The following is a 14,648-nucleotide window of genomic DNA, read 5'->3' as shown; positions in this document are numbered from 1 at the left end:
TATCCTCTACTTTATTCACATATTTGTAAGATCGATGGTTTACTAATCATCAGCAAAAGTGTTAAGCACCGACATAAAAATTCTAATTTCCAATGCAAACAAATACTATATATACTTAAATATAATTAATTATCTTATTAGCACTAATATAAATAACTGTGCTTAAATAATCACCTTATCCTCCACCTATGTACCTGTGTTACTGGAGTTGAGAAAAAAAAACCCAATTTTTTTCGTAAGCACCTCCTCTAAACACCCACTGTACATACTCCACACACCACTAACCGTCGTACTTGAAGCTTGTTTCGCGCACAAATGTGCAGACTTATTACACAACCGACTAGTGAATAAAAGATTAAAATTTGAACAGCTCCTGCTAGGCTCCCTGATACCGTCGAGGACAGAAGAAATCTTTGACCTCTGTTCAGAGGATACATACATATCTAGCAAGAGCTGTGCTCATTTGAGTGGATAATAACACCAGAAACAATTGACAAGGGGAGGTAACTACCAGAAACCCGCGACTTCTGCATCCACTGTCAAACTAAGTGAACAAAGACAGCACAGCTTGAAAATTGAATAGCAGCAACGATCATGCATAGCAAGTGATCTTCATATGGGAGTATGGGACGTCGACACTTAGGTAACTCTTCTTCACCTTCAGCCTACAATTTCCATTCCTCTAAATGTTTGTCGTGTTCCACTTTCCGCAAGAGATGATCAGAGACATTGAAATTCAACGTATATCCAGTGTAGACAGTCCAACCAGCTTAAGTTTGCGATGCTATTCACCGAACTACTGAAGCAATCAGGGTTGCACAAAAACGAACATGGAATGCCACGAGACCAACACAGTATGACATTCTAGCTAGTTAGTTACTCAGTGAAGCAAAGCAAGGTTGCACAAAAACAAACATGGTATTTCAGCAAATCAAGGATGGGATAACAACGGCATTCCATCATTATATGATATTTCAGCAAAAGGTTACAATCATGAGCCATGACCACATGTTTCATCCTTCACTCCTTATGCTCTAATACTGGTCACATACAAAAAACCAGAAATTCACATAAATCGCATTTTCGAATGGTGTACTAAGAGAATTGACTGGCATAGCAAATGCCATCCAGCTAACAGATAATTTTCCTCTTTTCGTCATATTACCGCTTATATATTCAAGATGTCAATTTACCACATAATATCTCTCTTTTTGGCATACTGAGTACACTTTATAACACGAAATTCGGAAACCAGGTGTCAAATTTCAACTCGTACACCATATTGAAAGAATTGGTGGTAAGCTACCACTTATCAAAGCATAGGTAGGTATTTGCAATAATTGACTAATACAGGATGTCCGATGCATTTTATTCTCATCCAATATATGAATATTATCAATAGTCCAATTGGGAAATTCAAGTTGCAATAAAGAATCCTAACAATGAGGACTAGGGGCAATGAAGGGAGACCTAAACAGAAATGGAATCTGGCATTCAGATGAGATGATGGGTTACTTATCCCTGATTATGTGGCAACACTATAATTAAACCTAAACTTTGGAGTTACTTGCAGCACTGAATTCAGAAAAGTTGGCAACGGCTGCAGAACACTAGCATTGATATACTTTTCTTCATTAACTTACAAATGTTACAATGCCATGCCACTTTATCGCTGATAATCAGAATGCTCACAAGGCAAAACAAGCATAAACATTTGATTGCACATATAAAAAAAGGAGACAATTTATTTCAAGAGAGAGGAGAGAATAGTCCCATGCAGCTACTAAGGTAGCAAATGGATCGATTAATTCATACCTAACTCTTATACCACGACTGCTCAACCTCAGGCCTGTGGACTGACATGCGAGCAATCTCAGATATAGCAGCATCACTAGCCAGCATATCATCACCAGCAAGCTCCTCATATGCAGCCTCAAATGCTTCCTGCCAGAACAGCGAAAGCCGTACGTGATCGCCTGTGCGTGTGTACACGTCCCACATCCGGCGCACTAGTTTCTCCCTCTGCTCCATCTCCTGCTCAATCCAAGATCAGGCAAACTTGAGCCTTTTTTTCACAAACCAAAATCATGACAAATGCAGATGTTTTTCCATCAATTAATGTAGTGTAACAATTTGAACAACTTTCGATACAAGGGAACTTCGGATTCATGATAACGCGTAACACCACCTTAGCATAGAACCGATACCTTCAGAAATAGATTGTAACAGATAAATGTATGGCCAGGCGAACTCTCTATCCACAAAATTGCGTCCTACTTTTTGCGACTTGATCTATCTGCATTCACGGTATACAACAACCCATTTCATCCCTACTGTGAAATCTAGAAGCAGACACGCATATCCTATGCCGGCGTTGTTGGCACACATTGACACATCGCAAGTTAGAATTTAGAAACGGATCAAGTTAGCGGCAAGATCTAAGAGTAGGTAGGGAGGGGATCGATGAGCCGTACGAGGGGATCGAGGACGTCGATGAGCGGATCGCTCGCGTCCCCGAACGTGGCAGCGAGGTCCCCGGAGGACCAGCGGAGGGAGACGGAGGCGGCGAACATGGACCAGAGCGCGAGGAGCGCGATGGCGGCGAGGGCCCACGTCTTGTACCGGCCCTTACCGAATACCGCCCCCTCGCCGGACGAGACGAGGATGGAGATCTTGGTCGCCGCCGCCGGCGTGGGGGAGTGGAGGCCGTGGTGGTGGTGGTCGCCGACGGCCTTCATGGGGACGCGGGCGCGCGCCCGGTGTCGAGCTCGAGGGTGGCAGCGAGGAGTGGAGTGGAGTGGAGTGGATCCTATATCGAAACACGTCTATAATATCTTGATCTATGTTATTTTTCTTTATCTAACAATTTTCACATAAAACTGAGAAGAATACATGATATATATAAGAGTAATCTTTATGTGAGATTAGATCTCATAAAATTTTCTTCTATTAGAGTGGATTAGTGAGGTATTGAAGTAAGGTGAGATTTTTTTTATTTTTAAAATTACAAATATATATTCATTTTCAAAATTTACAAATTTATAATTCTATCGCATGTTCCAATACTCTTAAATTTAAAATAATATTTAAATAGTCATAAAAATTCAAAAAATATGGTATAAAAGATGTTATCATTGCTAAAAACTCAGATAAAAAAAGATGGGAAACAGAAAAGGAACAAATTTCAAGAATACTAGTGGGCTGCAAGGTTTGGGGTCGACTATTTGAGCCCAAATGACTGAATGGGTCGTTTTACGCTGGTTGGACACAGCCAGACCGATTGTCTTTTAAGATTGGAGCCCAAATGGCTTGTAGGAGGTCAGAGCATGCGTGCACTACACCATATCGACGGGCTCCGTCGTCATTTTGCAGAGCTGAAAATTAACGGGGAGATCCAAGAAAGAAATCGCAACCATGCAACGCAAGCAGCGAAGCACTGGTGTCGTTCTCTTTAGGTTATTCATGCATGCACTTGTACGTTAACTTAACTTACGAAGAAAGTGCCATATATACTCTGTCTACAGAGTCAGGCTCGGCGTCGCAACTCCATGCAAGTGGTTCGTAGCAACTCACATTGAGATGACGTACTTCATTGGGCTGATATTAAAGCACTTTATTTTGTGTTTATGGATAGGTTTGGAACACTAACTACGTTACTGTAACTTAATTTACTAACTAGTTATTTTGATATAATCAAAATATAACTAAGTTAATTAGTTGAGTTAAATTAAAATAGATCTACGGATCACTCTACATTCATCTCTATTTATACTTATTTAAGTGTAAATAGGTGTAATCAAGCATTAGCGGATCAAAGGTAAGACCATCTCCAACAGCTACCTCAAATTTTTATCCTCAAAATACTATTACAGCATCCCCTATCACTATTATAGCATTCCTTTTTTCCACTGTAGCAATACTGTACCACTAGATAGAGAATCTTTTTGAGATGAATTTTCAGTGCTACAGTACACCGCAAAATATTGTAGCACTGAAAAAATAAGATTTGAGGACTCTCTTGAAGATGGCCTAATATGAAGAGATACTATTCTTCTCCCTCCTCGTCTCCTCATTTTCCTTTTTTCCCCTCCTCCACCCTAATCTGCCGCTGCCACCACATGCATGCAATATTATCATCAGGTTTTTCCACTCGCGCAACATGGAGGGGATCATAGCATTGAGTCCCATATTGACCCACTCATTGTCCTGCACTTGTACTTCTTCTCATGATTCCATTTACCTGCACAGTTCTCGATCACGCTCTTTTTAAGCCGCCTCCTCTCACCCCAGGGGCCAGGACCGAGAGAAACACAACGAAAAAAGGTGTCCCCTGCACTTAGGCCATCTCCAACAGAGGAGGTATTTCTGCAAATCCGGCTGCTACAGTGATTTGAGGGGTACTGTAGCAGCGACTTTGCGTAACTACTGTAGCACCCGCAGCAGTACTGTAGCAATACTGCTCACAGAGACTGGCAGTGGGCCCAGATGCAGAAAACAATGTCTGTTGCTGTAGCAGTACTGTTTACAGAGGCTAACAGCGGGTCCGAAGAGAGAAAAAGAGGAGTATAAAGTAGAAAATAAGGTAGCTGCTGGAGATGAAAAAATAATGGATGCTGTAATAGTGATAGGGGATACTATAATAGTATTTTTGAGGATGAAAATTTGAGGTACCTGCTGGAGATGGCCTTATAAATCTCTTTACCTGCCGGGGGTTAGCCCGCTCCTGATATATCGATGATCCGAGACGAAATTAAAAATAAAGTCTCATTACTAAATATAAATCGTACAGATCTAATTTTTTTAATTTTTTTTAAACCAATATACACAGTATATATATACATATGAGGTCTTTTAGTTTTGAGAGCCCGGGGCGGCCGCCCCGCTCGACCCCCCGGGCCGGCCCTGCCGGGGGTGGGAGTGGAACCATCCAAGAACTCGTGCGTGAGAGATGATTAAAACGATGGAATGCTTTTCCACTATAACTGAAATGGAGCTTTGCAAGGTCTCGTATGTATGATGAACTGATGACCATGCATGAGCACTTGCAAGGTTACTTACGCATGCACAGAGCTTGAATGACAAAGAGAACACCCCCCTCCCATATTGTTGGATTTGCTCGTTGACACAATTCATTTGTTTCCTTCTATATATAACGCATTCCTTTAAACCCCAATTTACTACAGCAAAACATTGAGCAAAGTCATTGATAGTGTGGTTTGGTGTTGTGAAATATGCTAAAATTGCCGCAGAAAACATGTACGGCATTAGTTTAATCTAGATTGTTATCTACTTCGGTCTCAAAGACATTATTAACCATAGTGGAAATCTTAAAAAAAATAGAGCTGGTGAATTATGAAAAACAATCAGCGAGATCAGATCAGAGCTGGTTTATTTGGGTACGTACAATGGGTTGTTTAGGACTCCTTCAAAACAAAGGATTTTTTAAGGAATTTTGTAGGATTTGAATCCTAGAGGATTTTTTTCCTATATAGTCTTTTGGAATAAAGGATTAAGTATGGTAGAATTTTATGAAATAAGTATGGTAGAATCTTATGAAATTCCTATGGAATGCCTTAATTTATAGGATTTTTACAGGAAATCTAGCACGAGCTTCAACCTCGTAGAAAGTTTTCTTTGCATTTTTGTATCTCTTCAAATTCCTGCGTTTTTTCTACGCTCTATCCAAACAGTCATTTCTACTGTTTTCTTGTGTTTTTCATTCCTAAGAATTCAAAAAGCTAAGCAACTTCAATCCTGCGTTTTTACTATTCTTATATTTTGGCAATTCTTTGTTCCAAAGAAGTCCTTAAAGGAGATGCTTATATAAAAAATCATTTGTTTTTGCCATGTCACATGGGATGTGTGTTCATGCATTATAGGGAGGAAGATGTGCTTTCAGTTTGTTTCATGTGCTTAAAAGGATGATGACAAGATAGTTGAATCTTTTGATGCACACATCTGCATTGGAGAGTAGTATTTTTTTCTGCAAATGCTTAATGGCGTGGTGATATTCTCTTTTCTTAAGCACTCGTGCCTAATAAACATATTGCATTGTACATGACCTTATTATAGTTGTGCTGCGCAATCCAATTAATTATGAGAATCTCTAGTAACTTTGAAGAAATATGCTTCTAACTACTTGTAACATTCTGAATTGGCTCAATTGCTGAAGGGTGCGATGTATGTGTTACAATTATAAGGGTCTATATAATTTTAATAGTTCTTAATAAATTTTAAAAACTTATATTGTGAAGAGACAGCCTACGATGAGACTCACATTCTATTAGTATCATATTACCAATAGAGATGAAGATATTTTATCCATATATATAGAGACAGCCTACGATGACTCCTACCTCATTCGAGAGAAGATAGACTATTAATGAGAGAATATCTCAATTTAGGAACACTCTTATTACATGAGTCTATATAAGAATTATGGTTTTTTTATTCCTCTTGCTCTTGTGCTGCCACTGTAGTCTACTGCATCTCAGCATTGGCGTGCATCAGCAACCGAGAGAGCATGTCTCCTAAATCCTAACGGCTATAAATGTCTATTGGGTGGCTAATTGTAAGCTGGAAGGAAGAACCCTTATTACTGAGCAGGAAAAAACGTTCACGAGCAGGAAAAAACGTTCACGGATGATAATACACTATTTGTAAGATGCATTTTTAACGTTTTTGTGACCGTCTTTGTGATGTGTATATGCACATACAAAGCGCGAAGGAGCTGTGGGATACATTGAATACTAAATTTGGTACTTCAGATATAGGAATTGAACTATATATCATGGAGCAGTATCATGACTACAAGATTGTTGAAAACCGCTCTGTAGTCGAGTAGGCTCATGAGGTTCAGTGCATCGCAAAGGAACTCGAACTCCTCAAGATCAATGTACTTGGCAAGTTTGTGGCTAGAGGCATCGTTACCAAGTTACCTCCCTCGCGGAGAAACTTTGCCACTGCTCTAAATCACAAGAGACAAGAGACTACTGTTGAGAGTTTGATCGTGTTTCTTGATGTTGAGGAGAAAGCTCGGGCTAAGGATGCAAAATAAGGCGAGAAACAAACTAACACCAATATAATGCAAAAGCCCTTCCACAACAAGAATAAAGAAAAAGATAATAAGTCAAACATAATTACCACTTTCAAGAAGAAGAAAATGAACACATCAAAACTATCTTGCTATACATGCGGTGAGATTGGACACTTCGTAAAGGATTATCCAGACCGTAAGGGAAGAAAGTCTCCACAAAAGCAAATCTCTCAAAGACTATCAATGCGGTGAGATTGGGCATTTTGCCAAGTATTGTCCAGACCGTAAGGGAAGAAAGTCTCCACAAAAGTAGAACTCAAAGACTATCAATGTGGTGATCATTGGCGAAGCTAGAAATGAAACTACATGGTATGGTAATTTACTTTCAATATTTTTAGTATTTCAGTCTACTAATTGGTGGATTGGTATAGGGTCAATGTTCATGTGTGTGCTGATATCTCACTGTTATCTTCTTATCAGATCGCTTGGAATTCTTCCGTCCTAATGGGGAATGGGCCACATGCTTTTGTTCATGATGTTGACATGGTAGATCTGATATTTACTTCAGAAAAGATCATACAATTGAAGAACATACAGTATGTCCCTACAATAAATAAGAATCTAGTTAGCGGCTCCATTCTCTATAGAGACGGTTTTAAGGTCATGTTTGAATCTAATAAAATAGTAGTGTCCAAAAAATGGATAATTTATTGGTAAAGACTATGAGTGCGGAGGCTTTTTCCGTTTTTCCATTTCTAATTTCAACAATAAGTCTGTGAAACATATTTGTGACAATGTTAATAATAATGCTAGTGTTTGGCATTCGCGATTATATCATTTAAATTTTGGTTCTATGTCTCGACTTTCCAGTATGAGTTTAATTCTAAATTTTTTTCATGGTCAAAGGTTCTAAGTGTTATAGTTGTGCACAACCAAAACAACCTCGTAAGTCTCATAAGGCAGCTGAGGAGAGAAATTTAGCACATTTAGGACTCATGCATCAGATCCATGTGAAATGAAAGGCGTGTTGACAAAGGTGGAAATAAATACTTTATGACGTTAATTGATGATGCAACAAGATTTTGCTATGTATACTTGTTGAAAATGAAAGATGTCACATCCCAATTTATAAACATGTTATTAAGCATAATCATGTATCATAAATATTATGTTTAATTGTTAAGCATTGAGGAGTGCTTGTTATTTATAATGAGTATTTAAGCAAATTTCTTTGAGTTATGAAAAATACCCGACGCTAGAATTTTCTTTAGTTTAACCTCCGCTTATGTATTGTGGGTCAATACATTTAAAAGGGGTTTATCTCATTTTGTTATCAATGCACCATAATTTCTAAAATTATTGGAGTACTAGAGCATCCTTAGGTTAATAAAAGAGAGAAGGAGAAATAGGAAAGAAAGATATGATGGTGCAGCTGAAATGGGCTTGCCTCACTTGCAAATGGGGTCCATCTAGCTAGCTCACCTCTCCCCTTTTTCTTGGACAGCACCAACAGCCTTCCTCCCTCTCTACATGCCTCTCACTCTCACTTTCTCTTGCTCTCTCTCAACTAGCCAAGGAGAAAGATTGCAGCAATCATCTCCCTCTCTCTCAAACTCTCCATTCTTCCTCAAGAATCGGCCCCCGAGAACAAGAAGCAAGGTATGCATGTCATACCATGGTGTTCTCCACCTCTCCTCTAGCTTCCCATCTATCCAATTCATTCTCACATACATGAAGATTTGAAGGAGTGCAAATCATTTTCATCACACCTCATTTTTTTTGCAATTTCAGAAGACATTCTTCATCTTCTCCAAGCTTTTCCCTCCAATTCTTCCCCAACCGACATTCACCAACCTCCAACAAGACTTCGGGTGAGTCTCATAGGTTCTCTTGCTGTGAATGCGCGTTGGGTTTGGTTGGATTTCGAGTTTCAAAGCTGCAATCGAAGAATGGTGAAGCACCGGTGTTCTTGAGGCAAAAGAGCTAGAAGGGATGTTTAGATGAGGTAGAGCTAATGAATCAAGTTTGTGGAGTGAGCAATATAGGTTTAGAATCCATGTTTTAGTGCATATACAAGCGTACGTTGGTTGGGTTGAGACATGCAAGTTAAATCAGTCGAATCATCGAAAAAAACTCACGTTTTACTACAATTCGGAGGTTCCGGGTTAATCCAAGTAATGTTTAACAAAGAACCCTCGCCTGGAACCGACATGACACTGCTCGGTTAGTTAGTTAGGTTGTGCCCTAACCTGGCCGTGCCTATGCCAAGCCGGCCTGCCAGGCCCAGTTGGACAGATTTGTTCTTTACCTTACACATGATATTTGAATCAAAAGATGTGAAAGATCCCTAGAATTGAGCCAAATAAGTTGACTTGGCCTAGTAGGTGGCATCCGACATCTACCTCTAAGTGATAGTGTCAGGTGAATCTGATACAAAAAATGGATATGTCGGAGTTGAGATTACATGCTAACAAACTCAACAATATTGACAAAGGTTGTGTTCTTTTGTTGAAGAGTGTTAATCTATCTCCTGTTGTGAGCTCAGTGTGAACCAAATTAATTTTCCTTCTAATGATGTGGAAAAAAGATGACTCAATGTTTTTTTGAGTTGCGCTATTGAACCATCTATGATACCAAAATCTAGCTTGTTTCCATCACCTATAAATATAATTGTGGTGTCCTCAAAGTGATATATGGCGTGATAGGGCAGAGCGGATCCGATCCGAGACTTGAAAATGCTTTTTAAAAAACCTCGTACAAACATCTCAATGACAATGTTTAGAGGCACATAGCAAAACCAAACATAAAATTCCCCTAAAATTGCTGAGAAAATCTAACAAAATGGGACAAAATACGATAGTGAACCAAACAACCCCTAACTCAAAACTGCCACCAACTTTGTACGCGTAGATCCTCCGAACGAGGCCGTGCCGTGTTGCCCCAAACCGTCGCGACCGCAGTCCAACGCAGATCCGGGTCCAAATCAACCAGTGCCGGTTGCCAATTGCCACAAACCCAGCCGCCCTCCAGGACCCCACTGCCCTTCTCCAAAGGTAGGCAGAAAAAACCAGACGCCGACCCCGACAAATCCGACGGTCTACGCCGCCTCAATCCATATCGGACGGTCCTTCGTCCGCTCACCACTCTCAACTTCCAAAACACTCGAGCACCCTGCCACTTCCAAAGGGTCCCACAAAACATACCCCACTCTGTCAGTGAAGTGCCACTAGAACCCTAGGTGAGGGTGGGTCCACGAATTAACTATTAATATCTTGTGCTCGAAGAAAATCAGAGAAAAGAAAAAAAGAAAACAGAGACGGAGAAAAAGATGCTTTTGGCATCATCCAGCCCACCACGCCTCTCCGCTCCTCTCCTCTCAAAAGAAACACACGCCCCTCGGATGCCGCCACGTCAGCGATCCGCGCCTCCCGATCCGAGCGCTCCCATTAGTCGTCCAGGCAACCCCTCGCCGCACCCTCCCTGTACCGGGTCCACGGCGCGCCCCGTGAACCGCCCCCCTCACCCCACAATGGCGAGGTAAACACCATCCCCGTATAAATTACTCCATCTTTCGAATCCACTCGCAACCAAACTCTCCTGGGATTTTTTTTTAATAATTTGTTATAGGAGAAGGGAAAGAGATGGTGGACGAGGCGTGGGAGCGGGCAGTGGAAGCGGCGCTGCAGGCCGGCGGCGAGGGGAGCTCGTCGCCGGCGAGGAGCCTGACGCTAGACGGCTCCGTGAAGTGCATGCACGGCCGGCTGCCGGCGGCGGAGGTACTGGAGCGGCACCAGAGCCTGGAACACCTCTCGATCGCCGGCGTCGGGGTCACCTCGCTCGAGGGGTTTCCGCGGCTGCGGAACCTCACGCGGCTCACGCTCTCCGACAACCGCATCGCCGGCGGGCTCGACCACCTCGTCGCCGCGGGGCTGTCCTCGCTGCGGGACCTCGACCTCAGTAACAACCGCATCCAGGACGTCGACGACCTCGCCCCGCTCGCCGACCTCCGCCTCGTCTCGCTCGATCTCTACGAGTGCCCCGTCACGCGGGTCAAGGACTACAGATCCAGGGTCTTCAGCATGATCCGGACGCTCAAGTACCTCGACAAGATGGACGCCGACGAGAACGAGCGGCCCGAGTCGGACGACGACGACGACGACGGGGATGGCGACGGCGAGGAAGACGATGATGATGAGGACGACGAGGACGAGGACCCGGGGAGCGGCGAGGTGGCGAACGGGGGCGTCCCCCACTCGCGCGTTGGCGTGCCGGCGCACCCGGTGGAGGTGAATGGAGTGATCGATGTGGACGAGGATGAGAGCGACGCTGACGAGGTCGTCCCTAACGGGGGAGCCGACCATCACCATGGAGCGAACGGGTTCCGGGTCGCAGCGGTCGGAGAAGTCCCAGATGAGGAGGATGAAGAGGTGGGGGATGATGAAGATGATGAGGAGGACTACGAGGAGGAAGATTTGGGGGAGGAGATCGATGAGGACGGTGATGATGACGACGCTGTTGTTGAGGTGCATGATGTACCGAGTAGTGAGGAGGAAGATGGCGTTGATGACGACGACGACGACGACGACGACGAGGATGATGAAGAGGAGGTCGAGGATGAAGGTGAGGAGGCTCAGCCGGAGAGCAGTGGGAGGGTTGCCATGATGACAGGGGAGGTTGGGGGAGAAGAGATTGATGGGCATGAGCACGGAGAAGGGGATGACGAGGACGAGAACGGTGAGATTGGAGAGGAGGATGATGAGAGATTTGATGATGATGATAGGGTTTATGAGGAGGGGAACGACGACGATGATGCAGATGATGAGGTATAACGCATCAATTTTTTCGCAGGCATTTCAAGTACTCTTACCATTTATTGCAATATCTGTTTGTTCAATTGGTAATTTTGTTGCATACTGTAAGTTTTTTTCTTCACTAGATTTACTAGTTGAATTAGTTATGTGTTTGTTTAGTATGCTGTTTATTTGCGTTATGCGTGTGTATGTGTGGAAGTAGAGAAATTATGGCGTCAGGTGCCCCTCGTCTATCTGGCTTAGCTAGAGGTTTCATAGTCTTGTATGTCTGAGAATATGGTTGTTAACCGAAAGTGTGCTGCCTAATAGCATATTCGGCGTAACTGTAGGTGTGGCCTTAAAATCATTATAGGCGGTATTACCGTAACATCTCTGGAAGCATGGAAAAATTATTTTCTTGTCTTCTGTGTCTATTGGATGATTAATTCTTTATGTGCCTGACTAGCCTGTGCTTTTAAAGTATTATTATTTGAAGTTTATGCTGATGCATCTATTATCTGGAGTTTGGTCATGTCTTGATTTTTTTCGCATATATGTCTTTTATCTGCTTATGTGTCTGGTTCAGTGGTGCTATATTCCCCCATGCGTGCAATATCATTTTTGTGCTCTGGTTGATAATAATGGCTTATGGTTCTATTATTTTTGGTGCCCTGGTTAAGGAATTATCCCCGAATTTGTGTACTTTGAAATATTTTCCCCCATAAAATCAGATTGGTTTGTGCCTATCCCATGTCCAGGCAGTTGATGATCTATTAAATTTATCAGGATAAAATTCTCAGTAAGAAAATATTAAGATGCGAGTTGTGCTAATTTTGCCCCAATGGTATCTATGTAGATAAATTGTGTCCTGCCATGCACTTTATTATTCACTATTTTGTTCGCAATTTTGCATTCTGTTAATCCTTGCAATGCATAGCTTTTTACACTGCTTCGTTCATGTATGAGGTATTTCTTTTTTTCCCTTGCGGCATAAACTAGTTGCATAAGTTATTACTCATGTGTTTGGGTTGTCTGCCATGTTATCATCTTCAAAGATACATATCTGTATGTTACATCTTCGAAGATACATATCAGTATGAGTGTTTATTCACAATATTTTATCTGTTGATTCTTGCTATGGTTTATAAATAATTTCGTGTTGAGTTAATAGTGAAATACTTGTGATGTTTGGGATGATAGTTCTCTTTGGTACTACCTATTTTGCAAGCATTTCTGGACTGTAGTCTATACAATTGATTTTACTGTTTATCTATGCTTTCCATGGATTTGCCCGTTATGGCATGGTTGCTAAATCTTGAATTGTCTGTAGTCCTCGGTATAGAGTATTTTTTTTCTATTTTTTGTGGTCTTTTACATGTAACGTAAGTGTTCTGTGATACACACAGTAGTTCTGTCTTGAATTATCTGTATTATATTTCAGTACTTAATTTTTATCTTGGGTATGGAAAGTAGAAATACAATTTTTACTGACATTTCTTCCAAATTTTCATTTGTCCAGGATGAAGACACAGAATATCTTGTTCAACCAATCGCCCAGCCTCAAGCCATGGCCATCGGAACCGACTTTGATGCAGCTGATCCTGACGATGCTGATGAAGACAGAGACGAGGTGGATGACGATGATGAGGGGCCCAAGGATCAGCCTTCATCCTCGCAGGTTGCCAAGCGGAAGAGAGGCGATGACCCATCAGGCAGTGGTGGTGATGATGAGGACAATGGTGTTGATGACTTGAGGCCCTTCAAGCACAACTGACGAAGAGCAGCCGATGTACATGGATCCCCTCTTGTACCCCTTCCCCTCAGCTAGAAGCAAGCATCAGAATCAGCAGCAGCAGAAACAGAAATGGTGGGTTTTCCGTCTTTTTTTTTACTGTTTTTTGTGTAAAGACTTTGATGAATTGAGAGAGTTTCAACCTCCTTCAAATAGCAGATTTTAGGAGGGAATGAGGAAGAACCTTGAAGTGTAGTAAGCTAGTAGCCAGCCAGTTCAGTTTCAGGTTCCCCTCTTGCCTGCACCCGTTTCTGTTTGATTTTTCCCTCCAGATTTTCAAATGGTAGTTACAACCCTGAGGTTTCCCTCCACACTTTGAAATTTCTGTTACATTGGCAGCGTAGGCTGGAGATCGGCTAGCTCAAACTGTAGTTTCCCTCCAAGAGGAAGCCCGGGAAATGCCCCCTTTCAAATGCTCCTAGTAGCCGTTGCTTCCATTTGAAATCCTGAAGTACTGCAATTCCTATTGGCCGAATTGTGCCGTGTTCTGGTTACTGCTTTGAGATAGGTGAAATGGCTGTGGTTGCAGCGATGGATGCTCCGCTCTGTAGAGGCAGCCGGGCTCCCGTTCTGGTATTCCTTAGTGATTTTCCCGGGCGGCGAAGGCAGCTGCCGCGGTCTATGCCTGTGTCTATGGTTCACGGTGGTCGCTACTGCGTATGGGTCCATCGTGAGGCCGGGGTTCTGTGTCACTGCACGGGGGGCCTCGATGCAGGCCGTATCAGCCTGTCCCGTGCCTGGTCTCGCGGTGAACCCCCTGTGGCTTGCAAGTAAAAATGGTTTTCAAGAGAGGCGGTTTGGTTGGGCTGGGTTGGAGTGAACTCGTTGTTTTGCTTGGGTGGCGAGGAGACGATGGAGCGGTGGAGTACAGCTGCTGCCTTTCCCTTTTGCTTTTGGCAAGTTGTGCCGATGGGGTGGCTGGCGCAAGTGGTGGTGGGGGCGGGGGTAACGTGTAGAGGTGGGGCTAGAGTTTGGGTGGGAGCCTGGGAGGGGGGCGCGTTGTCGGTGAGCGGCTCGAGGACGCGGAGGG

General features: G+C 42.8%; 2 protein-coding genes across 5 annotated transcripts; one reads left to right on the top strand and one right to left on the bottom strand.

Annotated features, from left to right (window-relative positions):
• Window positions 1-221: 221 nt before the first annotated feature.
• Window positions 222-2,803, bottom strand: LOC133892405 (uncharacterized). 2 transcript variants are annotated; one of them, XM_062333157.1, is made up of 3 exons: window positions 2,475-2,803; window positions 1,816-2,034; window positions 222-665 (listed from the first exon to the last, which is right to left on the bottom strand). In XM_062333157.1, exons 1-2 carry the CDS (start codon window positions 2,736-2,738, stop codon window positions 1,816-1,818), a joined length of 483 nt encoding a protein of 160 aa, XP_062189141.1. In that variant the 5' UTR covers window positions 2,739-2,803; the 3' UTR covers window positions 222-665. The 2 variants fall into 2 exon arrangements, with proteins under 2 accessions (XP_062189141.1, XP_062189140.1); XM_062333156.1 differs by lacking the exon at window positions 222-665 and having other exon boundaries at window positions 1,698-2,034.
• Window positions 2,804-10,612: 7,809 nt separating this feature from the next.
• On the top strand, window positions 10,613-13,931 carry LOC133892815 (acidic leucine-rich nuclear phosphoprotein 32-related protein 1). Of its 3 annotated transcripts, none has more exons than XR_009904409.1 (3): window positions 10,613-11,859; window positions 13,346-13,693; window positions 13,778-13,931. XR_009904409.1 is itself a non-coding variant. In XM_062333772.1 (2 exons), exons 1-2 carry the CDS (start codon window positions 10,678-10,680, stop codon window positions 13,598-13,600), a joined length of 1,437 nt encoding a protein of 478 aa, XP_062189756.1. In that variant the 5' UTR covers window positions 10,613-10,677; the 3' UTR covers window positions 13,601-13,931. The 3 variants fall into 3 exon arrangements, 1 of the variants encoding a protein (XP_062189756.1); XR_009904410.1 differs by having other exon boundaries at window positions 13,775-13,931; XM_062333772.1 differs by having other exon boundaries at window positions 13,346-13,931.
• Window positions 13,932-14,648: the final 717 nt, after the last annotated feature.

The sequence above is a fragment of the Phragmites australis genome, chromosome 15 (assembly GCF_958298935.1).
Source record: "Phragmites australis chromosome 15, lpPhrAust1.1, whole genome shotgun sequence".
NCBI classification, from domain to species: domain Eukaryota; kingdom Viridiplantae; phylum Streptophyta; class Magnoliopsida; order Poales; family Poaceae; genus Phragmites; species Phragmites australis.
The sequence above is the reverse complement of the archived record's forward strand: the minus strand, read 5'-3'. Positions and strand labels throughout refer to the sequence as shown.